At 42.6% G+C, this 27,121-nt stretch overlaps 1 protein-coding gene across 1 annotated transcript in view; it reads left to right on the top strand.

Annotated features, from left to right (window-relative positions):
- ALPK1 (alpha kinase 1) overlaps nt 1-27,121 on the top strand; it is a 280,064-nt gene that overhangs the window by 125,912 nt on the left and 127,031 nt on the right. The window contains exon 2 of the mRNA XM_069743837.1: nt 20,250-20,479. Coding sequence (XP_069599938.1) covers nt 20,353-20,479 — 127 coding nt within the window. The 5' untranslated portion in view covers nt 20,250-20,352. The remainder of the gene's footprint in view (nt 1-20,249; nt 20,480-27,121) is intronic.

Raw genomic sequence — 27,121 nt, 5'->3', positions numbered from 1 at the left:
CCAAAATATGGGGATAAGGGCTTTATCCGACCACTCCAGCTCGGAAGCTAAAGTACGGAAGCGGACGGAAAATTGGCTGACCAAGGACTCACCCTGAGTTAATGCCAGTAGTTGGAGCACTGTGTCATGGGTGACTTGAGGTCCTAAAAAGACCTTTTTCAGAGTGCTCAGGAACAACGGAGCACTCTGCACCACATGATCACCACGCTCCCACAGCGGCGTAGCCCACTCCAACGCCCTGTCCGACAAAAGAGACACAATAAATCCCACCTTAGCCCGCTCTGTAGGAAAACGTGCAGCCAGGAGCTCGAGGTGAATAGAGCACTGACTCACGAATCCCCTACAAGTTTTGCTATTTCCAGAAAATTTTTCTGGCAGCGGGAGGCGAGATAACGTCGGAACAGGGGTGGCAGTGGACAAGGTTGCTGCAGCCACGCTAGCAGCCTGTACAGCAACTGCGGTAACATCCACAGCTGAGGTTGAGCTCTCGAGAGCCGCCAACCTACCCTCCAGCTGCTGGATATACCGCAAAGATTGCTAAATGTCCGCCATTTACTAGCCAGACCCTGGCGCTAGTATTCTGTTAGGGCTAGCGGAACGCACCGAGTAAATAGAGATGTTTGTTGATATTGGTGCGTTCGCAGCCCGGGGTCCACCGTGCAGGAGTACCTGCTGCTAGCAAACGGCGGAGCTATATGGCGGTATAGACTAACTCAGTTAATTCACTGAGTAGCCGTGAAAGGAAAGCACTGTGCCCTGTTAGACTCCACAGAGGCACAGGCTAACTGCCCAAACAGAGAGCAGTCAGTGGTCACACAAACACACAAAACTCCTCGCCAGAGGAGCCAGCATTCTAGGGGCTTATTTCAGCCGGGTCCCTGAATACACTCAGACTCAATCTCGCCGGAGGAGCCAGCATTCTAGGGGCTTATTTCAGCCGGGTCCCTGAACACACATACATGTGACCACACTGGCGCAAAGCACATAACATAAGACAATACTAGCGCATGGCCGTGCGGTCATGCGCAGTTTATATAGTTGCAGCACAGGAAGCTGCTACTGAAGTTTTTGCCCTTTCAGGACCTTCCAGAAGGACCAATGGAAAGTGCTGCAGTACCTGAGCATGTTTTGCCCTTTCAGGACCTTCCAGAAGGACCAATGGAATGTACTGCAGCACCTGAGCATGTGACCGAACATGTGGCCCTCGACCTCCAATGGGAGACCCTGCCCTGGGCATGCTCAGTGTGAGTAAACAAGGACTTAGTCCCAGAGAGGCTCGCTCGCCGCAGATCAGTGCAGGGTACCATAGGAAAGCCAGAAAAGGCAGCAGTGACCCTACAGTTAGGGCCAGAAATATTTGGACAGTGACACAATTTTCGCGAGTTGGGCTCTGCATGCCACCACATTGGATTTGAAATGAAACCTCTACAACAGAATTCAAGTGCAGATTGTAACGTTTAATTTGAAGGGTTGAACAAAAATATCTGATAGAAAATGTAGGAATTGTACACATTTCTTTACAAACACTCCACATTTTAGGAGGTCAAAAGTAATTGGACAAATAGAGATAACCCAAACAAAATATTTTTATTTTCAATATTTTGTTGCAAATCCTTTGGAGGCAATCACTGCCTTAAGTCTGGAACCCATGGACATCACCAAACGCTGGGTTTCCTCCTTCTTAATGCTTTGCCAGGCCTTTACAGCCGCAGCCTTCAGGTCTTGCTTGTTTGTGGGTCTTTCCGTCTTAAGTCTGGATTTGAGCAAGTGAAATGCATGCTCAATTGGGTTTAGATCTGGAGATTGACTTGGCCATTGCAGAATGTTCCACTTTTTGGCACTCATGAACTCCTGGGTAGCTTTGGATGTATGCTTGGGGTCATTGTCCATCTGTACTATGAAGCGCCGTCCAATCAACTTTGCAGCATTTGGCTGAATCTGGGCTGAAAGTATATCCCAGTACACTTCAGAATTCATCCGGCTACTCTTGTCTGCTCTTATGTCATCAATAAACACAAGTGACCCAGTGCCATTGAAAGCCATGCATGCCCATGCCATCACGTTGCCTCCACCATGTTTTACAGAGGATGTGGTGTGCCTTGGATCATGTGCCGTTCCCTTTCTTCTCCAAACTTTTTTCTTCCCATCATTCTGGTACAGGTTGATCTTTGTCTCTTTGTCTCATCTGTCCATAGAATACTTTTCCAGAACTGAGCTGGCTTCTTGAGGTGTTTTTCTGCAAATTTAACTCTGGCCTGTCTATTTTTGGTATTGATGAATGGTTTGCATCTAGATGTGAACCCTTTGTATTTACTGTCATGGAGTCTTCTCTTTACTGTTGACTTAGAGACAGATACACCTACTTCACTGAGAGTGTTCTGGACTTCAGTTGATGTTGTGAACGGGTTCTTCTTCACCAAATTAAGTATGCGGCGATCATCCACCACTGTTGTCATCCGTGGACGCCCAGGCCTTTTTGAGTTCCCAAGCTCACCAGTCAATTCCTTTTTTCTCAGAATGTACCCAACTGTTGATTTTGCTACTCCAAGCATGTCTGCTATCTCTCTGATGGATTTTTTCTTTTTTTTCAGCCTCAGGATGTTCTGCTTCACCTCAATTGAGAGTTCCTTTGACCGCATGTTGTCTGCTCACAGCAACAGCTTCCAAATGCAAAACCACACACCTGGAATCCACCCCTGACCTTTTAACTACTTCATTGATTACAGGTTAACGAGGGAGACGCCTTCAGAGTTAATTGCAGCCCTTAGAGTCCATTGTCCAGTTACTTTTGGTCCCTTGAAAAAGAGGACGCTATGCATTACAGAGCTATGATTCCTAAACCCTTTCTCCGATTTGGATGTGGAAACTATCATATTGCAGCTGGGAGTGTGCACTTTCAGCCCATATTATATATATAATTGTATTTCTGAACATGTTTTTGTAAACAGCTAAAATAACAAAACTTGTGTCACTGTCCAAATATTTCTGGCCCTAACTGTATGCACCGAATTAGCCCCAGCGAGACGCTGGGAGCGACGTCTCCGCTGAGCAGAGCCCACTGCGGCCGATACCGAATGGGAGACCGCAGCAGACACTGATCGAGATTCCCCCTGTGCAGCAGAGGAAACTCGACTCCTAACATGGTAACAGACATAAAAAAAAAAGCATCTTTGGTTTTGTACCAAATTCATCAACCCACATGCGGCATTTTGGAAAGGTTGGCACAAAAAAATTCAACAAATGCCACAAGACAAAAAAACGCAAATGATGAAACTGAGTCTTTATGTTTTGATTCTTCTCCAATTTCATAATCTAAAAAAACTGGCTAAAAACTGCAGAGAACTTTTATATTTTTCACAGCTGGGTCATTTAAGTGGTCTCAATATTTTTTTTTTCCAGATGTCTTTGGATTTTTTTTTTCTTTCTTTCTTTTTTTTTTAAAGTGCTAATTTAATGAATTACAAAAAAAAGTTTTCATGTTTGTCTTCTTTAGTTAATTTTTTATAGATTTCTATAGTTTTTGAAAAGTCAGAATTTTGGGTTTGTATGATGTTACATTCTTAATGATATCTCTGGATCGAAATAAGATAAATATATGGGAGAGGCACCATTTTGTTTAGAATGGTACAGGCTTTAATTTGATATGTCACAAGTTTATGTTGATATTTTGTTTTTTCAGGTGTCAAATTCAAAATTTTGATGCACAGTTAAAAAAAAGTTGTACATTTTTTTTAAAAAAAGGCTTATGTGTTACTTGAATCCTTGTACAAATGTAACCAATAACTCAAGTTGGGTTCTCATTGGGATCATATTTTTAAGTGTGTTTTTAAATACAGTCTCATCCTATTCATATGTTTAATACTAAAGTAAAAGAAGCAATATTAAATACTTAAATACCATATTTTTTGGACTATAAGATGCACCGGACTATAAGACGCACCCAGATTTTAGAGGTGGAAAATAGGGAAAAAAATATTTGAAGCAAAAAAGGTGGTAAAATATTTAATAACATAAACATACTATTATATGTGTTGTTATTATATATAATAGTATGTTATTATGTTGGAAGCTGTGGGTAGAAGATGGTGCTGCGGGACCAGTGTGGTGTCTGTGAAGTGCTATATGAAGATGCTGGAGGGTGAGTATAAGAATGGGGGCACAGGGCTTATATTTAAAGCACCACTCCAGCACTGAAAAATAACACTGGAGTGCTGCTTTGAGATCCCATTGGGACAACTATAACTCCCAGCATGTCCTGCAGAACCTATGGCATGCTGGGAGTCATAGTTCACCACAGAAGTGGCAGAGTGCTTTGTGTGTTGTAGTGACTAACCTTTTAATTGTGGCAGCCATCCACACTGTGGTGAGGTAAAATGCTGGAGCATCCCATCCCATGACACCACAGAGCGCTCCCTCTTGTTGCCTCTCCACAGCACAGGAGTAAGCTTGCAGATTGTAGTGTGGTGTCTGGACCTGTGATGACATCAGAAGAGGGAGGGCTCTGTGCTGCCATGTGATGCTCCAGCCCGCCCACTCCTGACATCACACAGGTCCTTGTGCTGGAGCACTCAGCATCCAGCACAGCCCCGGCAGGCAGGTATGCAGCGATCTTGTCCCTTCTGGCCCTTGCTGCTGCCTCTCACCAGACACACAGATCTCCCCAGATGCTGCAGGAATCCAGCACTGGGGAAACCATGTGTGTCCCTGTGAATGAGTATTCATTTGCTGCTCCCATCTCACCACTCAGCTGACAGGTGGGCGGGGAAGCAGCTAATGAATATTCACTGCACTTTAATGATCGGGACCATGTGGTTTCCCCAGCTGATTCCTGAAGCCAGCAGGGACATTTTTCTGCTTCCTGCCTCCCAGTGCAATCCCACTTGCTGCTGCCCCCTCCCCACGTTACATCCCTACCATAAGACGCACCCACACTTTCCTCTCAAATTTGGAGGAAAAAAGTGCGTCTTATGGTCAGAAAAAGACAGTATACGTGTATCAATTTTTTATTACGACACTAGGCGTGTCCTTTTTCAAGTTTTTAAACGGAGTATAGTAGTTAAACCATCAATCTTTAAAATGAGCCAAAATGAACTAGTCTGAATAATTAATAGCAAGTCTTTACACTGAGTTTTTATCACCAATTTGTCCCTTCTGTTGGGCAAGATTTCATCTTGTCCACAATCTATTACTAACAATGGCCATTTCGTTTTGTGTCACGGAGTATGTACAGCTGTTATAGTGTTTGGATCCACCTACGAGGGGCGTTTATTAAAGATTTCCCCTCACCTACTTCCTGTGGACTGAGAGCAATGAAACTTGGCACAGTTATTAGTCCTTCTCTACATTGGTGCTGCCTAGGGACACACACTTCTCCCATCTCTTTAACTGTAAACACCTCGCTTGTAAAAGTCGACAGGTAGCTCCAAAAGCCACGTTGTGATTTTGCAAATCAGAGTCTCATCATCTGGAAAATGCTTGACCTTCAAAAATAACTTCATTGTTGGAAAGAGGTGGAAGTCCGATGGTGCGAGGTTGGGTGAATAAGGGGGATGCGGTAGAATTTCAAAGAAACAGGAGCATGCTTTCATTTGGGCAACATATGAGTTGTGAACTGGTGCATTGTCTCGCAGAAGGAGGACACCTTTGGTGTGCATGCCATGTCTCTTGGTTTTGATGACCTCCCGCAATTTCCGCAGCAGTGAAGCATAGTATGCCCCAATGATCATAATACCCTTTGCTAGGAAATCCATCAATACTAGTCTGTGCTTCCATTGCATCGACTGGACTTTAGTCTCAAGATTAGTGATGAGCGAGTGTACTCGTTGCTCGGGTTTTCCTGGGCACGCTTGGGTGACCTCCGAGTATTTGTTAGTGTTCAGAGATTTAGTTTTCATCACCTCCGCTGAATGTTTTACAGCTACTACCCAGGCTGAGTACATGTGGGTGTTGCCTGGTTGCTAGGGAATTCCCACATATAATCAGACTGTCTAACAGTTGCAAATCATCCAGCTGCTGCGAGGAAAACTAAATCTCCGAGTCAAATACTCGGAGACCACCGAGCGTGCTCGGGAAAACTCGAGCAATGAGTACACTCGCTCATCACTACTCAGGATGATAGTGACGGACCCAGCTTTCATCCTTTGTGATCAGTCTGTTGAAAAAGTCCTCCTGGTTTCCATGGCACATCGTCAATAGAGCCTGAGAGCATTCGACTTGTTCCTGCTTCTGGAAATGTGTGAGCAGCCGGGGAACCCAGCAAGCGGATACCATATGAATGTGAAGATGGTATTGGATGATTTTTTTCACGGACCCCACACTAAACTTGACATTTTGGGCTAGAAGACGAATGGTTGCGCAGCGATTTTCCAAAATGGCAACCTCCACTTGCTGGATAGTGTGTTCGATAGCAGAGTGGGGTTGCCCTGGAATTGGAGCTGTTTGCACCAAAGTCCGACCACATTTGAATTGACGATGCCAGTCCTTGACTGCATCATACGGTGGGGAATCATCCCCATAAAGCTCTTTCATTTAATCGAACATCTCCTTTGGTGTGTAAAGAAACTTGATGTCTGCTCTGTATTCCATTGGGTCAATTATCAAACCTCACACCACTTCAGCACCGGTAAAATCAAGACCGTTATCAGTTCTGAGTTGCAAATTGGCACGTAACCTAAAGAGACTTACATCATTACTCATATGCAGTTTCAGCGTCCTGTGATAAATTGAAGTGGGTCAGGGAAAATCTTTAATGAACACCCCTCATATCTGATTTTTGTTTACTTTTAATATGTCTAGTTTTCTTGGATACACAAAGGATGGGCATGGACCAGAGGGATGGAAAAAAGTCACCTCTGCTTCTTCATTAGCAGAATCTTTGGAATGTACACTAGCCAGCTACCAGTGCCTATCACATTACCAGTTATGACATTCTTTGCCAATCTTGCGCCACCTTCAATCACTTCATAGATGTCACTGTCGTTGCTGAATAAATAATAATAATAATAATAATAATCTTTATTTTTATATAGCGCTAACATATTCCTCAGCGCTTTACAGTTTTGCACACATTATCATCACTGTCCCCGATGGGGCTCACAATCTAGATTCCCTATCAGTATGTCTTTGGAATGTGGGAGGAAACCGGAGTACCCAGAGGAAACCCACGCAAACACGGAGAGAACATACAAACTCTTTGCAGATGTTGTCCTGGGTGGGATTCGAACCCAGGACCCCAGCGCTGCAAGGCTGCAGTGCTATCCACTGAGCCACCGTGCTTGTTTTTATTTCAGTTTCACTGAATGAAATGAAAGTGTGGTATTGCTGAGTCCCTTTAATGGGGTCTGCTTCATTTAACCAATGTTTTAACAAATTCTCCTCTTTTTTGTTGTTCCTGGTTTGTGCAGTACATGAACTGGATGTTAGGAATATTTTTTGCACTAGTTGAAAAGTTGCATAGGTGTTAAGATTTGGTCTGAATATGGTCTTTGGAGGCTAGCTTGAGCTGCAAGCCATTTCTCGGTGCCTTCTACACCATCACATACACCTATGCCATGAGCTGTGGAAAAAAGTGCCATTCAGCTTGCACTCAAATACAGTGGGGCAAAAAAGGATTTAGTCAGTCAGCAATAGTGCAAGTTCCACCACTTAAAAAGATGAGCGGCGTCTGTAATTTACATAATAGGTAGACCTCAACTATGGGAGACAAACTGAGAAAAAAAATCCAGAAAATCACATTGTCTGTTTTTTTTATCATTTTATTTGCATATTATGGTGGAAAATAAGTATTTGGTCAGAAACAAACAATCAAGATTTCTGGCTCTCACAGACCTGTAACTTCTTCTTTAAGCGTCTCCTCTTTCCTCCACTCATTACCTGTAGTAATGGCACCTGTTTAAACTTGTTATCAGTATAAAAAGACACCTGTGCACACCCTCAAACAGTCTGACTCCAAACTCCACTATGGTGAAGACCAAAGAGCGGTCAAAGGACACCAGAAACAAAATTGTAGCCCTGCACCAGGCTGGGAAGACTGAATCTGCAATAGCCAACCAGCTTGGAGTGAAGAAATCAACAGTGGGAGCAATAATTAGAAAATGGAAGACATACAAGACCACTGATAATCTCCCTCGATCTGGGGCTCCACGCAAAATCCCACCCCGTGGGGTCAGAATGATCACAAGAACGGTGAGCAAAAATCCCAGAACCACGCGGGGGGACCTAGTGAATGAACTGCAGAGAGCTGGAACCAATGTAACAAGGCCTACCATAATTAACACACTTCGCCACCATGGACTCAGATCCTGCAGTGCCAGACGTGTCCCACTGCTTAAGCCAGTACATGTCCGGGCCCGTCTGAAGTTTGCTAGAGAGCATTTGGATGATCCAGAGGAGTTTTGGGAGAATGTCCTATGGTCTGATGAAACCAAACTGGAACTGTTTGGTAGAAACACAACTTGTTGTGTTTGGAGGAAAAAGAATACTGAGTTTCATCCATCAAACACCATACCTACTGTAAAGCATGGTGGTGGAAACATCATGCTTTGGGGCTGTTTCTCTGCAAAGGGGCCAGGACGACTGATCCGGGTACATGAAAGAATGAATGGGGCCATGTATCGTGAGATTTTGAGTGCAAACCTCCTTCCATCAGCAAGGGCATTGAAGATGAACCGTGGCTGCGTCTTTCAACAATACAATGATCCAAAGCACACCACCAGGGCAACGAAGGAGTGGCTTCGTAAGAAGCATTTCAAGGTCCTGGAGTGGCCTAGCCAGTCTCCAGATCTCAACCCTATAGAAAACCTTTGGAGGGAGTTGAAAGTCCGTGTTGCCAAGCGAAAAGCCAAAAACATCACTGCTCTAGAGGAGATCTACATGGAGGAATGGGCCAACATACCAACAACAGTGTGTGGCAACCTTGTGAAGACTTACAGAAAACGTTTGACCTCTGTCATTGCCAACAAAGGATATATTACAAAGTATTGAGATGAAATTTTGTTTCTGACCAAATACTTATTTTCCACCATAATATGCAAATAAAATGTTAAAAAAAACAGACAATGTGATTTTCTGGATTTTTTTTTCTCAGTTTGTCTCCCATAGTTGAGGTCTACCTATGATGTAAATTACAGACGCCTCTCATCTTTTTAAGTGGTGGAACTTGCACTATTGCTGACTGACTAAATACTTTTTTGCTCCACTGTATCTTTCTTGTAATGACAGACCTTTATAAAGTTTTTCCTAGTTTTATACTGCGCCGAAGAGCCATCTGAGACGTAGTAGATTTTGCTCAAACTTGGTAGAATGTCAGTTTTTGTCTGTGATCATTTGTAAAAAAAAATGATTTCAGTTATTGAATCATGAAGTGAGCACTCAGATATCATAATGACATTTTTGTATTTTATTTATCCATTCTCGTTGTAATAGACCTCCAAAAGAGTGCACAGTTGCTTGTTCATTGTTCCAATGAAATGTCTTTGCCTCATCCTGAACAACACAGGAATAGTTCTCTGAAAAGTCTAATCTTAATGCTGCCTCATTCGGTTTGAGGTTTTCTTTGAGATGATTATAGTTGTCCAACTGTTGACGAGCTATAAATGAGTGTTTCTTAAGGACTATCAGCTGCTCACCAAAACTTTCGACAAGTCCTCTGCACTTTTAAAATCAGTGTCAAAGTCCATCCGTCAATGGATATTCACTGTTTATAAGTTTTGCTATCTTCCATGTCCTCTTCTAAATGATTTAATATTTTTTCTTTGAGAGCCATTTCTGGAGGACATTTTTTTGCAAATGTTTAGGTAACAGATTGAACTCTCTTCTGGACACATTATGTGAGACCCATACGACACCAATAGATCACATTTTCATGATTTCCTTAGTGTTGCCCAAGTGATGGAATTATCACCTCGGCAATCCTAAGGAATTCCTGAAAACATGATCTGTTGGTGGCTCTGGGGGACTGGAGTTGGGGAACACTGACCTACACCAATCAGACATTGATGTCTTATCCTAAGGCCATCAAACGGAAACCTCCTTTAATGGAGTTGTAGGAACGACAAGACTTCCTGTCCACATGCCTTGCTGGCATTATAGGGGTCGTCTAAGGGGTAATATTTCTCATTGTGGAGAGTGACATACCAGCTCTGGATTGTCAAGGTGAGGAAGCCTATTCGCTGTAACATAGTAACATAGTAACATAGTTAGTAAGGCCGAAAAAAGACATTTGTCCATCTAGTTCAGCCTATATTCCATCATAATAAATCCCCAGATCTACGTCCTTCTACAGAACCTAATAATTGTATGATACAATATTGTTCTGCTCCAGGACAATGCTCCTCTGAGAAATTTTAGATGGAAATTGCCTCTTCAGAGAGAAAGAGGGCTTGAACTCTATAGCGCCACCTGTTGGAAGTAGCGATCAACTCTTTAACGAGTCTGGCAATATGACTTGAGACAAAAGCCAAATCCCCTAGCATTATTGGGGAAATACTGTATATGCCTAGTTGGGGCTTTCCTTTGCTTCTTGCTGAGCGTGTTGAAAAGCCACCTTAAAAAAGTGGTTTAATTGCCCGGTTAGAATTCTCAGACATATTTCCAGCAACAAAAAATGTTCAGTACATACCCTGATCCATCGGCCACAACAGTAGTCCATGGTACTGGGCCCTACAAATCGCTGACGACCAGCTGGCATCCCAGTGGCATGAAATGTCACCACATTGATGACTGTGCGGGGCCTAATAATCAGAAGAGATGTCGGGGATGCAGGTAGAAGGAGGTTTGTAGGAGTCCAGTCCAGTTGCGACGATCTTCTGATGCTGATCTCTATTTGATCAACTTTAATTATGACATACAGATGTCTATCCATTCTAGAGTGGGAGAGGGAATATTTAGAGAGGTTAGCTGATGAATTATTTCTCACACTTCACTGGATCAGAAGAACAGGGCTCCTATTTCTCTTGTCTGATTTGAATGCTGGTCGAGGACGCAAACTACTGCTCCATTTAATGGATTTAGTAATAAGAGACATTCAGTGCAGTGCTCGGCTGTGTCCAAAAGTTCGATTGACATCAATTAGAACAGTAGTGTGCATGCATACCACTTCCTAATTGAGATGAAGGAAACAAATTGTCATGATAAGTGGCATCTCAGTAATGTAACAATCTGTCTTCACTGAGTACAGATTTTGCATGTGAATTTAGAATTTTGAAAATTAATGATCAGTCCTGGAGGAGAAAGAAGCAGATAAGATATATTACAAAGTTTCATACTTTCGCATGTACTATTAATTTATTAAATAAAAGTTAAAATGACTATTCCTCTCTAAGGCCTCCATACATGTTAGACTACACCCACCAATTCTGCTATGATCGAATGACTGTTTACTGGCAATTGGGGCCTCCTTATTCTCCCCCAAGAGATGTCGGATGAGAGAAGAATCTGGCATGTCCAATTTCGAACTGTGGATAATTTTGTTCACCTTAGAGATAAGCTTCCACTACCAGTGGAGTCTTGCAGCGACTTTCTCATAGAGAACAGAGGAGTTCTTTGATAAGCCGAGCATTCCTGTGTTTTGGGGATTCTGGAGAGATAGGTGTCGCTTGGCCGTCAACTATCTATTGTGTGTGGGGTTCGGGCAGTGAGGGGAAGTTTTACATTGATCATACATTTCATACATTTTTCACCAATCCTATGGATTGGTGATAAAGTAAATGGTGGACCAACTCTTTTAATTCCTTAGTAATTGATCAAAATAGAGTCACCATTATTTTCCTAATGTACAATTAGACCTAGGTCTCAATTCCTCAAGGTTTTTTCCTAGAATTGAGGCTAAAAATACTTTGAAATGCTGCAAAATATTTGTTATTTTTACACAACTCCCAGCCAGCTCAGTCTACCTTTAAAAAGTAGGGCTGAGCTGGGCAGGGCTGAGCGTGACCATGCACGTCTGACTAATTCATGATAATGTATGCTATTAGAGATGCGTAAATTGGTAAATTGAAGTTATCAGCTCCCTGTTTCTGCCAATTGGAGAGCACCACCCCCTACTAAAGGTACCAGCTTCCTATTGGAAGCTGCCAGATATAGCTTTGTGCTTTCCTGGTTTGGTCTGTGTCTTCAGCTCCTATTTGAAATTAAGGAGAGAGAGCGCACATAGGGCAATAAAAGTGATAATTTGGATGACAATACACAGTAAGTGCACTCGCCTTGAGATGTTGTGAAAAGTCACAACCCCTTGCAGAATATGTGAAGAAACAGTGGTCATTGCAGACTCCCATGGATACCAATGTGACAAAGAAGGAAAGAGAAGACCAGGTTTCTCAATGTATCCGCGCTGACCACACACAATGGAAATATTCTTGAAAGCTTTATTGTGCCGACGCGTTTTGTGGCAATCTGCCACTTCCTCAGCTCCTATTTGGTATTTGTATTTTCCTCTTTTACCCTCGGCTTGTTATTGACATTTCTCCTGCCTAACAATTTTGTACCTTTGCTGCCGTCTTGGTTTTGACCCAGCTTCCTGGCTATCCTTCCTGCCATCTTGTGCCACTGAGCAGCTGACTCTGTGGCGCTGACCCACAGACCCCTGTGTAGGTCCAGATCCCTGTATAGGGTTTAAAGGGTAAAGGCTAGGGCAATCCCACTCCTCTGAGAAATGGCGTAGCTTGTGCCAAGCCTGTACGTGGTAGCCATTGCCAGGCGACCACTGACAGAGCCACCTGACACATACTTGGTAAATTGGTTATTTAGGCCCTTTTCTGATTTTCCGCTTTTTGTAGTGAATTAGAAATTGTAAAAATGTGGATTTATATTAGTAAGCTAATACAAAAAACACTTTTTTCCCCCCATAATGTATAGTTAATGAGATTGGGTGCAAAGTGTCATTTTCATGCAAATATTCTGGTTAATTGCTCCTTTTAGAGTGATTTTATAAGCTCCACTTGCCTGTTCCTTATATACTCCCAAAGTCAGTAAAGCTAAAATAATGATAACAACCAAAGCCACCAATGTGCCATTCTCATTATAACAAGTTCTCAGCTTAGGGTTACTGGCAGCCGAGTTGCTAAACACAAGCATTTCTTACGCTGGTTGGCCGGCTGTTCACGAGTTGCCTACTTATTCTTTAGCTTTTTAATTGGCTAGGACCACCAGAATTCAGAGGACACAGATGTCACCGATAGTGTGCCTAGGGAACACATTCATGCCCATCTGTTGCCGTCTAGAGAGTTGTTCATATATCCACAAGGCCTCCATTTAATTCTTGTCAGAAAGTAATGTAAATCCAGTTTACCCTCAGAAGTCACTACAGAGAATTATGCCAATGAGCCCCCTGCAATTTGCACACACTGTAGCTGTATAGGAAGAAAGGGCAGTCCTTTTCATGTCTGTGCATATTAACAAGAGAAGCCTGCCTTAAGAGGCTTTTTTTGATTGAACGCTCTCATTATTTTAATGCAGCCCGTCCCGCTCCTCCTCTATGAAAAGAAAACTAGATCGTAAAACAAAATATGGGGGCAGGGGCAAGCAAATTGTATAACACAATGCCGTGTCCCATCACACTTCTAATTTCCCCAGTTAAAGGATCTCTAGAGGAATACTAGTATCTTGTACATAAGAGCCATTTAGCAGATAGGAACAGTTGTTCTCTTGCTCTAGATTGCCTAAATATTGAATTTTACATATGTTGCTTATTCAAGGAAAATAATACATGCCAGCTGTCACAACTACCACCAGTTGATTTTTGTGTGCAAATTCTTCAAAGAAAGCTAAATTACTGAGGCCAATTTCACTATTATTAAACGTGTGGGCTTTATTATTTCAAGAAGAATAATCGCTCATTAAACAATATTGGCCGCATATTACTACTGGTAATGCTTTAATTGGGAGTGTGGGTGCAAGATTGGCTATGGCCATGGATGCCAGTAGAGGGGAAGATTATGCCAGCTCTAATGGTTTTATATTTTATATATATATAAAATAAATTATATATATATATATATATATATAAGTCAATCTTAAAGAAAAAAAGCTGACAGCACCACCGCTCAAAGGAAACAACATGCGTCTGCTCACCTGGGATGGGAGTCTTGACCGCCGGATCCGAGGTGCTCTAGCCACAAAACAAGTCCAAGTCCAAATGAAGAAGAAAGAAGGAGAGGCGGTACAAAACATACAGTGCGGCAAGCCTGACGACGGCCGTTTCGCGCCCTCCTGGCGCTTCCACGGGTCAGTCAGCGTGGAAGCGCCAGGAGGGCGCGAAACAGCCGTCGTCAGGCTTGCCGCACTGTATGTTTTGTACCCCCGGCTGTGATGGCTTTTAAGTAATAAAGTTACCTCTCGTAATGGACCGGTGAGTGCCGCCTCTCCTTCTTTCTTCTTCGTTTGTATATATATATATATATTTATATACATATATATATGTTATTTTTATTATTTTGCCATTATTCCTAGTAAACAGCAGGCTGTCTAGTTGCCAGCCCAACAATGTAGAAAATATTGAAGATAATCCAATCCTCGAATTTTAGAGGTAGCAATCTTTCAGGGTTAAGATCTGTCTTCAGATTTGTTATGGAAAGTAGATTTTAGGCAGGTTACCACTCCCTCTTGATTTGTACAGAACAGAGGTAATCACTAATCAGCTCACTAATCTATCCTATGATATGAGAAGACTTAAGGTACCTTCACACTGAACAACTTTCCAACGAGAACGACAACGATCCGTGACGTTGCAGCGTCCTGGATAGCGATCTCGTTGTGTTTGACACGCAGCAGCGATCTGGATCCTGCTGTGACATCGCTGGTCGTTGCTGAAAGTCTGGAACTTTATTTGGTCGTCAGGTGGCGTGATTCGTCATGTTTGACAGCAAAAGCAACGATGCCAGCAATGTTTTTTCATCGAGCAACAACCAGCGAGAACGATAAGTACGTCACTGGATCGCTCCTGCATCGTTCTGCTGTTGCTGTGTTTGACGTCTCCTAGCGACCTAAACAGCGATGCTGCAGCGATCGGCTCGTTGTCTATATCGCTGCAGCGTCGCTTAATGTGACGGCACCTTTACAGTAAAGGTGGTATGTGAATAGGTGTTTGAGACTTGGAAGGAAAGATAACGCAGGAGCCCGATGGTGAAGAGAGTCCACATTGGTCTGGATTGAGTCTGCCTGATATGGTTTGTAGTAGAAGTCTTTTTGTTGTAACTTCAATGAACCAGTAGAAGGTGGTTGTTTATCTGGCCATGTGATGAAATCTCTTTGGCATCATCTTGGATTAGAGTGTGAGGGTTAGGGCTCTTTTCCATTCGCGAGAAACACGTCCGTGTCTCGCATGTGAAAACCAAGCTCTGGCGCCGGCACTTGGGAGCGGAGCGTGCGGCCGCATAGCAATACATGGAGCTGCACGCTCCGCTCCCAAGTGCCGGCGCCAGAGCTGGGTTTTCACGTGCAAGACACGGATGTGTTTCTCGCAAATGGAAAAGAGCCCTTTGAGGTGGAAACATCTGAAGTGGGAGCTTAAAGGGAACGTGTCAGCAGGATTGCGCACAGTAACCTACACACAGTGTCAGGTCGGCACCGTTCTACTGATTAAAATGATACCTGGGTTGATGAAATCCGTCTTGTGGTTGTTGTTTTTTAATCTTTATTTTCCGTTTGTAGTTAATGATATGCTCATATCCTAAGGCGGGGTTGGTGTATGTGATGCTCTCATTAAGTATTCATAATGCAGACTGCTGACAGGTCACTGATCCCTCACTGACCTGCCCGCTAGTTTGCATAATGAATACCTAACTTACTGAAGAAAGACTAAAAAACGCTTCTGCAGGCAGGTGTCAGCCGTGGCACCTGCTCTGCAGGATAATCGTATGGTTAGTGTAATAATACATTTTCTTGATGTTATCCAGCTAGGGGAAAAAAAAAGATTGAAAATGGCGCTGCCTGCGCAGTACAGACTGCATGAAGAGCAATAAAAATAGAGACTGCATGAGAGCTCAACACACAGGCCCTCCATTCATGTGTTGTTACTGTCACACAGCCGCGACACATGCAGCTACAGTGCCGAACAGCTGATTATCGGCAGCGCTCCAGGTATCCAGGTTACCGGCGCAGCTATTCGGTGAGCGCTGTAGCTATTTTGATAAGGGCTTATCCAAAGCTATACGATCAACACTACTGTTAAACTTTTTTATTAAAGTGTGGAAGTTCATGTACAGGCAAATACATGCTTTCTTAGCGAGACTCCAGATGAACATTACACATTGCATAAGATTGCAGTAGTCACGGAAGGCTTACATGACCATAGGTGCAACCTTTGTAGAATTCCCCATAATGCCTTGCAGCTAGCATATTCAATGGTATAGTTCAGCCAACCAGGCGCAACTGTCATAGCAAGTATAAAAGCTTAGAGAGAGAATGCAACAACCATTTTAGAATGACTCCGAATAGTGAAAGGATGTCAGAGCTCAGGAATCAGCATTAGAGCTAGGTAGAGAAAGCACTAAAGCAGGCAGACTGTATTATACAACTGCAGTACTGAAGAAGATGAAAGATATGAGAGGTGCTAGCAGCAGGAGTGCCAGACTTGGTGTGATGATTTATCAGTGATATGATATAGTTGCCATTTTTCTTTCTCAATTTGAATTACAATTACACATTTTTTTCTTCATTCTTAATGCACTAGAAATTAGCCGGTCAGCTGACAATATTTTTACAGAATAAAAAATCTGAAATCAGTGTCAGACATGTAGTGAGTTTTTTTTTTCTTGTGCAATCATTTTTGTAATGTAATTTTGTATGCTTTGTTTTTTTTTTTTTTTATGTATGTGTGTTGCAAACAATTTTTTTTTACACATCTGTTTTGCTAGTCAAAATTTTCATCCACATTTGCCACGCCACTTCAGCTCCCTGTTGCTTTTTGGATTTGTGCCTACCTTTTGTAAGATGTCATTTTTTTGGAAGGGGTTTGAATTTTGTTAAATAAAGAAAATAAAAAGTACTAAAAGAAGTACTATCAAACGTAGGCCACAGTTGTAGTCCTTTAGGCGACTTTCACACTAGCGTCGGACTCGGCCCGTCGCAGTGCGTCGGGCCGAGGTTCCGACGCTAGCAGTGAAACGGAGGCACAACAGAGGCAGCGGATGCATTTTTCCTGCGCATCCGCTGCCACATTGTAAAGTGCGGGGAGGTGGAGGCGGCGCGGCCGGAAAAAGCGGTCCGTCGGCAGCCAAAAATGTTACATGTAACGTTTTTTGCTCCCGGCGGTCTGCCACAACACGGCGCAACCGTCGCACGACGGTTGCAACGTGTGGCAATGCGTCGCTAATGTTAATCTATGGGGCAAAAACGCATCCTGCAAACAACTTTGCAGGATGCGTTTTTTCCCCTAAACGACGCATTGCGACGTATTGCAAAAAACGCCAGTGTGAAAGTAGCCTTACCTACGGCAAGTCCCTTAGGCCTCTTTCACACTTCCGTCTTTGAGCTTCTGTCGAAATCCGTCAATTTTTGAAAAAACAGGATCCAGCAAATGTTTCTGCTGGATCCTGTTTTTTCCCATAGACTTGTATTAGCGACGTATTGTGACAGATGGCCATCCGTTTCATTCGTCGTGCACTGGATCCGTCGGAAAATTGCTGTTGGTCGGGTGGGGACAACGCACAGAGGAACGTTTTTTCTGTACGTCGGAAAATCGCCCAGCGACGGGTCCTGCGCTGCCGGTCGTTGGCTATAATGGAAGCCTATGGACGCAGGATCCGTTGCTGACTGTCAAAAGCAGGAATCCAGTGATGGGTTCCGTCTTTTGAAACTAAGCATGCGCGGAAGAATTTCCAGTCAGGGAAATTCTCTCGCTCGCTCTCTCTCTCTTTTTACTATTAATGCTGCCTATGCAGCATCAATAGTAACAAGATATAATGTTAAAAATTAAAAAAATTAAAAAATTTGCAATATTCTTACCTTCCGGCGTTCCACGCAGCGTTACTGATGCTCCCGGCAGCTGCCTTTCCCAGTAATGCATTGCGAAATGATTCGCGAGACCGCGACATCATCAGAGGTCATTGCACGCAAGGCATTACTGGGAACACCAGCTGCCGGGAGCATCGCAAGCATCGGTAATGCTGCGCGGGACGCCAGAAGGTAATAGTGTGATTTTTTTTCTTTGTTTTATTGTTTTTAACCTGGGTTGTGTTGGGTTGTGTTGTGCCACGGTGGCACAGTGGTTAGCACAGCAGCCCTGCAGCGCTGGACTCCCGGGTTCAAACCCCACCAAGGACAACATCTGCAAAGAGTATTTATGTTCTCCCCGTGTTTGCGTGGGTTTCCTCCGGGTACTTCGGTTTCCTCCCACATTCCATACTGATAGGGATTCTAGATTGTGAGCCCCATCGGGGACAGTGATGATAATGTGTGCAACCTGTAAAGCGCTGCGGAATATGTTAGCGCTATATAAAAATAAAGATGATTATTATATATGGGATATTAAAACCCTTTTGTAAATTGTATAGGATTGGAAATGGCTGAAGAATTCGCTAATTAGTGTATGAGAACACAAAGTCAGAAGATATAAAACATTTCATATATGTTTATTATATACTAGATGGTGGCCCGATTCTAACGCATCGGGTATTCTAGAGTATGCATGTCCACGTAGTATATTGCCCAGCCACGTAGTATATTGCCCAGCCACGTAGTATACAGCACAGAGCCACGTAGTATATTGCCCAGCCACGTAGTATACAGCACAGAGCCACGTAGTATATTGCCCAGCCACGTAGTATACAGCACAGAGCCACATAGTATATTGCAGAGCGAGGTAGTATATTGTCCAGCCACGTAGTATATTGCACAGCAACGTAGTATATTGCACAGCCTTGTAGTATACAGCACAGAGCCATGTAGGATATTGCCCAGTGACGTACTATATTACCGAGCCACGTATGTCACAGGTTAAAAAAAATAAAAACTAAACATACTCACCTAACGATCCAAGGGCCCCTTGTAGTGTAACATACTCACCATTCTTGTTGCTGCTCCTCAGCGTCCCGTCTCTCCGCCTTCTGGGATCCTGTGCAGATGGGCGAGCGGCTGCCGCCATCTTGCATTCCCAGGATGCTTTGCATCGCGAGACCGCTAGGTCTTATGGGTAATTTCGCAAAGCATCGCTGGGAAAGGAAGATGGTGGCAGGCACCGGCGGTTCAGCGGACAATGGAGGGTGAGTATAGCAGGTTTTTGTTTTTTTTTTATTATTTTTAACATTACTTTCTTTTACTATTGATGCCGCATAGGCAGCATCAATAGTAAAAGGTTGGGGACACAGGGTTAATAGCGGCGGTAACGGAACGTGTTACCGCCGGCATTAACCCTGTGTTGGCAGTGACCGGAGGGGAGTATGGAGCGTGCAGGGAGCGGAGCGCCGGGGACACAGTGCGGGGAGCGGAGCGCCGGGGACAGTGACTGTGGGGAGCGGAGCGCCGGGGACACTAACTGCGGGGAGCGGAGCGCCGGGAACACTGACTGCGGGGAGCGGAGCGCCGGGGACACTGACTGCGGGGAGCGGAGCGCCGGGGACAGTGACTGCGGGGAGCGGGCGCCAGCCACTGACTGCGGGGAGTATGGAGCGGCCATTTTCTTCCGGACTGTGCCCGTCGCTGATTGGCTGTTTTGCGGCGACCAATCAGCGACTTGGATTGCCATGATAGAGGCCAGGACCAATGAATATCCGTGACAGAAGGACAGACAGACAGACGGAAGTACCCCTTAGACAATTATGTACGGTATATAGATTTTTCACTCACACATGTATACAGTATATACATATTCTTTATTTTTCTGTCACAGATGGCTATAGATTATAAACTGTCACAAAATAAATACGGTACATTAACTGAAACATTCTGTTTTATAGATAGGTATAATTCTAGATAATTCTTTATATATTTTATGGGCATGCTTTTAAGGGGAGGTGCTCCTGAAAGAACAGGCCAGAGCTTTTTAGTCCACCATGTCATCAGAAACGGTTAATGAACTTGTGGCAGGTCCTCTATAGATTTCTGTATCGCTCTCATTCTCTTATCTTTTCTATCTGTTTTTTTATCCCCATGTGTGTCAGGCACCCTGCTGTAATTTCTCACTTCTCCAATAAAGTGCTCAGATGCCATCCTGTGTTTTCATGTACTCTTTCCTCCATTATCTCTCCGCAGCTTGAATTTCTCTTATAATTGATGATGCTTTAGTTAATCATCTCTTTTCCCCTTTTGTTCCGCAGGTACCTCAAGCTTGAAAGATCCCTTTTATTCAGAATATGTGCCTTCTCTTAGGTCATTGATCATAGAGCACACAGGGACACTCAATTCACAGTCAAGTGGGAAATGGTCATCATGAATAATCAGGAGGTTGTGGCCATGCTACAGGAGTGCAAGCAAATGCTCCAAGTTCTCACTTCAGAGGTGTCAGAGCCATCTGAAGGCGAAAAGAATGACTACCAGCAGTGCGAAGGTGAGGACCTTATGTGACAGCACAGGACTACCAGCAGGTTCCTCTCCACCTCTGTGCAACTCAGCCACATGTACTCGCTCCTGCTCTATTTTTCTTCTTTTGGCAGGCAAGACTGGCTAGGCTGTTGGGTTTGTGGGGTATGAATGGGATTTGGACTGCAGGCAGAGAAGGAAGCTCATTTTGTTGGAGTGAATTGCTGTCACTTCTAATTTCAGGCTCCACTAAACCCAGGCGGAGCCACATTTATTTGTGGAAACAGAACAATGAGCAAAAGTTTGATGGCAGGTGACATACTTTTTTGAATATTAGAAAATGAAAGAGGACAAGCTATTGGCGCAGTGTGCCACCAATGTATTAGTCCTGAATGGCTTGGAGATTTAAATTTAATGACTTAACTTGCTAATTAGTTTTGCATGATTTATTCCAAAGAGAACCGATGAAAACATTTTTTTAAATTCTGAGGATTAAACAAACCAGCAATACTTAGAAAATTGGTCCTAATGATATTTGTGACAGCTTTTGCCCTGCTTTGCATTCCAGTTAATGATGTCTTTGAATTAGCATAACTGAAATGGTTATTGAATTTAATATCAGTGCATTAATGGCTATTGATTTTGTGGAAGACAGAAGAATATGAGTCAAAGTAAAGTCTGTTGTTATAAATTGATTTAAATTCATTTGTACATTATCCTCCTTTGCAACTTTGCAAAAATTTGTTTCTTAAAAAAAAACTTTGTAAAAAAAAAAAAAAAAAGAAATTGAAAGATGAAATAATTCAAGAGTGCAAAGTAAAGCTCAACAAGGCTAATTTCCCTTGTTCTTATGTACTGTCCAGCGCCTCGCTTCCTTTTTTAAGAAACTGTTAAGCTTTTTTATTTTGATCATCCTTTTTATTTGACTTCAATTGTTAACATAACAAAACATTCATTAGGAAGTTACCCTGTTTTTCCATCAAAAATGGTTTCTTGGAAGAGCAGAAGTTAATTGATGCCAACTGATGGCATTAATTAAAAAAATAGTGGATCTATGAATTCATGAAAATGGTTCAGAATAACATGAAGAAAAATTCTAATGACAAATCACACAATCATTTTCTTCTTTCTGTATATGCATAGACGTTCATAGCTATAATCCAAACTCATAAAGGTTTGTAAGTGCTTACGTTGGCTTCCACAACCAGAAGCATAAATAGAAGAAATTCCAGTGTATACTTCAAAACGGGGCATAATCCCTCGCATTACTTCACTTCACCCAAATTGTGGTACAGAGGGTTTTGTACATATTTACTTCCCCCTATTCCAACCTGTGTAAAGGTACCAGTGTAAACAATATATGGTTATCTCTTTCACAAGTTATGACATACAGTCATATGTCAGGTCCCTGAGTTTCCTGGCAGATGATTGTTGAATTAATCATCCATCATCTACTACTAACAGCTTTGCTCTGTTAACAGACTAAATGCCGCTGCTATTCTCTGACAATGGCATTTGATACAGTGCCTTGCGAAAGTATTCGGCTCCCTGGAACCTTTCAACCTTTTCCCACATATCATGCTTCAAACATAAAGATATCAAATGTAAATTTTTGGTGAAGCATCAACAACAAGTGGAACACAATTGTGAATTTGAACGAAATGTATTGGTTATTTTAAATTTTTGTGGAAATTCAAAAACTGAAAAGTAGGGCGTGCAATTTTATTTGGCCCCTTTAACTTAATACTTTGTTGCGCCACCTTTTTCTGTGATTACAGCTGCAAGTCGCTTGGGGTATGTCTCTATCAGTTTTGTACAAGGAGAGACTGAAATTCTTGCCCATTCTTCCTTGGCAAACCGCTCGAGCTCAGTAAGGTTTGATGGAGATCGTTTGTGAACAGCAGTTTTCAGCTCTTTCCACAGATTCTCGATTGGATTGAGGTCTGGATTTTGACTTGGCCATTCTAACATGTGGATACATTTATTTGTGAACCATTCCATTGTAGATTTTGCTTTATGTTTGGGATCATTGTCTTGTTGGAAGACAAATCTCCATCCCAGTCTCGGGTCTTTTGCAGACTCCAACAGGTTTTCTTCAAGAATGGTCCTATATTTGGCTCCATCCATCTTCCCATCAATTTTAACCATCTTCCCTGTCCCTGCTGAAGAAAAGCAGGCCCAAACCATGATGTTGCCACCACCATGTTTGACAGTGGGGATGGTGTGTTCAGGGTGATGAGCTGTGTTGCCTTTACGCCAAACAGATCGTATGGCATTGATGCCAAAAAGTTCGATTTTGGTTTCATCTGACCAGAGCACCTTCTTCCATATGTTTGGTGTGTCTCCCAGGTGGCTTGTTACAAACTTTAAACAACACTTTTTATGGATATCTTTGAGAAATGGCTTTCTTCTTGCCACTCTTCCATAAAGGCCAGATTTGTGCAGTGTATGACTGATTGTCCTATGAACAGACTGTCCCACCTCAGCTGTGGATCTCTGCAGTTCATCCAGAGTAATCATGGGCCTCTTGGCTGCATCTCTGATCAGTCTTCTCCTTGTTTGAGATGAAAGTTTAGAGGGACGGCCGAGTTTTGGTAGATTTGCAGTGATATGATACTCCTTCCATTTCAAAATGATCGCTTGCACAGTGCTCATTGGGATGTTTAAAGTTTTGGAAATCATTTTGTATCCAAATCCAGCTTTAACCTTCTCCACAACAGTATCACCGACCTGCCTGTTGTGTTCCTTGGTCTTCATGATGCTCTCTGTGCTTCAAACAGAACCCTGAGACTATAACAGAGCAGGTGCATTTATACGGAGACTTGATTACACACAGGTGGATTATATTTATCATCATTAGGCATTTAGGACAACATTGGATCATTCAGAGATCCACAATGAACTTCTGGAGTGAGTTTGCTGTACTGAAAGTAAAGGGGCCGAATAATATTGCACGCCCCACTTGTCAGATTTTGAATTTCCACAAAAATGTAAAATAACCAATACATTTTGTTCAACTTCACAATTGTGTTCCACTTGTTGATTCTTCACCCAAAATTTACACTTGGTATCTTTATGTTTGAAGCATGATATGTGGGAAAATGTTGAAAAGTTCCAGGGGGCCGAATACTTTCGCAAGGCACTGTATGTGCCAAAAGGTGGACGCATCATTCCACGCTCTCATTGACCCACCCGTGGCCTTATCGCGGGGTGCCAATTTGTTGCTAAGACAGCCTGGGGTCTGCTAAAGACCTTCGTTCTTGTCATGACAATTCTCCTGTAAAGTCAGCGTTTAGCTGGTGTTCCTAGGAGACCGTGATTTTCTCTATACATGGCAGTGCTGATGCAATGTTATGTATAGCACAAGTGATCAGACGATCGCAGGTTCAAGTCCCCTGCACTAAAAGCTAAAGGAGAATTACCTTTTATGACATCTATAGTAAATTGAAAGTATATACAGTTGTGGCCAAAAGTATTGATACCCCTGCAATTCTGTCAGATAATACTCAGTTTCAACCTGAAAATGATTGCAATCACAAATTCTTTGGTATTATTATCTTCATTTAATTTGTTTTAAATGAAAAAACACAAAAGAGAATGAAGCAAAAAGCAAAACATTGATCATTTCACACAAAACTCCAAAAATGGGCCAGACAAAAGTATTGGCACCCTCAGCCTAATACTTGGTTGCACAACCTTTAGCCAAAATAACTGCGACCAACCGCTTCCGGTAACGATCAATGAGTTTCTTACAATGCTCTGCTGGAATTTTAGACCATTCTTCTTTGGCAAACTGCTCCAGGTCCCTGATATTTGAAGGGTGCCTTCTCCAAACTGCCATTTTTAGATCTCTCCACAGGAGTTCTATGGGATTCAGGTCTGGACTCATTGCTGGCCACGTTATAAGTCTCCAGTGCTTTCTCTCAAACCATTTTCTAGTGCTTTTTGAAGTGTGTTTTGGGTCATTGTCCTGCTGAAAGATCCATAACCTCTGAGGGAGACCCAGCTTTCTCACACTGGGCCCTAGATTAAGCTGCAAAATTAGTTGGTAGTCTTCAGACTTCATAATGCCATGCACACGGTCAAGCAGTCCAGCGCCAGAGGCAGCAAAGCAACCCCAAAACATCAGGGAACCTCCGCCATGTTTGACTGTAGGGACCGTGTTCTTTTCTTTGAATGCCTCTTTTTTTCTCCTGTAAACTCTATGTTGATGCCTTTGCCCCAAAAGCTCTACTTTTGTCTCATCTAACCAGAGAACATTCTTCCAAAACGTTTTAGTCTTTTTCAGGTAAGTTTTGGCAAACTCCAGCCTGGCTTTTTTATGTCTCGGGGTAAGAAGTGGGGTCTTCCTGGGTCTCCTACCATACAGTCCCTTTTCATTCAGATGCCGACGGATAGTACGGGTTGACACTGTTGTACCTTCGGACTGCAGGGCAGCTTGAACTTGTTTGGATGTTAGTCGAGGTTCTTTATCCAACATCCGCACAATCTTGCATTGAAATCTCTTGTCAATTTTTCCGTCCACATCTAGGGAGGTTAGCCACAGTGCCAAGGGCTTTAAACTTCTTGATGACACTGCGCATGGTAGACACAGGAACATTCAGGTCTTTGGAGATGGACCTATAGCCTTGAGATTGCTCATGCTTCCTCACAATTTGGTTTCTCAAGTCCTCAGACAGTTCTTTGTTCTTCTTTCTTTTCTCCATGGTCAATGTGGTACACACAAGGACACAGGACAGAGGTTGACTCAACTTTAATCCATGTCAACTGGCTGCAAGTGTGATTTAGTTATTGCCAACACCTGTTAGGTGCCACAGGTAAGTTACAGGTGCTGTAAATTACACAAATTAGAGAAGCATCACATGATTTTTCGAACAGTGCCAATAATTTTGTCCACCCCCTTTTTTATGTTTGGTGTGGAATTATATCCAATTTGGCTTTGGGACAATTCTTTTTGTGTTTTTTTCTTTTAAGACAAATTAAATGAAGATAATAATAACAAAGATTTTGTGTTTGCAATCATTTTCAGGAAGAAACTGAGTATTATCTGACAGAATTGCAGGGGTGTCAATACTTTTGGCCATGACTGTATATGTTTTTATAATCCCTTATTGTATGCCATCCTCATTTTTGAATGTCCCAAGTGTATAAATTGTTATGGTATGCGCATTTTTGATAATTTTTTTACAGTGGAGCGAGCCTCAGAGACGTAAGGCCTTCTATCTATTTCACATACTCTTTTCTGAAGTGCAACACTGGCCTGGAGTCCCCATTCTCCAGATGTATGAGGCATCCAAAGATGTCAACACAGTTCACCATTAGCACTTTGCCACTCCTGGCTCCTCAGCTACTGGTCTCTGTGTAGCTTCTCACTTACAGTTAGCTTGTCAGACAAGCTGCTTTTTTCTGTCCATATGGTTGGGGGGCCGCGTAGAATGGCATCCAGGGCCCCAGGTTGTGGGCTCCTGTTTTAAAATAAATCATACTGCTACTTGAGCATAAATTGCAAATTCACAGTAGATGAAAACTGGTTAGCTTACTGATTTCGGTCGGACCTTTGAGCTATTAATGTTTATGAGGCGTCCCAACACTCCAATATGACAGATAAAGGGAGAGAGGGGATTAGACGTCTTGAACTTTAAGAATGCGTTGCTTTTTCTATTTAGATTGCATAGAGCATATACTACACTGCACAGGCTAATAACAGCTAAATGTGCTTACGTGTTAAGCCTTAAGTGGGTTTCAGTGACAAAAAACATACATAAATTAGTTTTAAAATAACTTTATAATATATTTTTATAAGGCTGGGTACTGAAACTCATCAAGTGACTACTCCATCCCGGGTCCCAGGAGCTTTTCTTCTGGTCCATTGTTTGACACACTGTTTTTGGTCCCATGGTTCCTGTGTCAGCACATGATCAGAGCAATGTGGCTAGGATGGAGTGATTACCTGCCAGTGAAGACATTTGGCCAAATAGAATAATATTAGAAAGTATTATGACTTCCTTTTTAAGGCTCTTTTATGCATGTTGTTTGGCTGGAAACCCCATTTAACCTGACAATGACTCACTTTTAAAGTCCTGTTCAATTTCTCTTAAGCTAAGCTGATTCTACAATCTCTTATCCATCTCATTTTAGGCAGTACATCTGATGTAGTTACCAGTCCCCTGAGTCAGAACAGGTTAGATCCAGACAGAGTGAGTTGAAGCCCCATAATCACTAAATTAGACACAGCAAATGTGGTAAAATACTTGAGGAAGAGTGGAATGATCAGAGAACACAAAGGATTAAGAATTCTCCATGAAGATGTAGCCTCAGGGTAGCTAGTGGGAAATACTGCACATTCGTACAGTAATTAAAATATTGGTTCAGTAGATACTACTCAATATTATAGGACAAATTTTCTCAATGATGCAGATCCTGTGAAGCAAGTTTACACTTTACAATTCTGTAAGAATCTGGATTAATAACTAATTGTTCAGAGTGTGCACAGTCTGACATTTATGTATATTGGTGCACCATATGAACAGTGCACTAGTCTCTTTGACATTGCTGCATGCACCATATTGGCACACAGATTTATAACCAAAATAACCTTAGAAATGAAATAGCTGTACTTGGTTTATGGTCTTTTTGACTCCTTTTTTCCTGAAATACTAAATAGGCTGTA

The sequence above is a fragment of the Ranitomeya imitator genome, chromosome 1, assembly GCF_032444005.1.
Source record: "Ranitomeya imitator isolate aRanImi1 chromosome 1, aRanImi1.pri, whole genome shotgun sequence".
In the NCBI taxonomy this organism is placed as follows: domain Eukaryota; kingdom Metazoa; phylum Chordata; class Amphibia; order Anura; family Dendrobatidae; genus Ranitomeya; species Ranitomeya imitator.
This window is presented reverse-complemented; position numbering and strand designations above follow the sequence as displayed.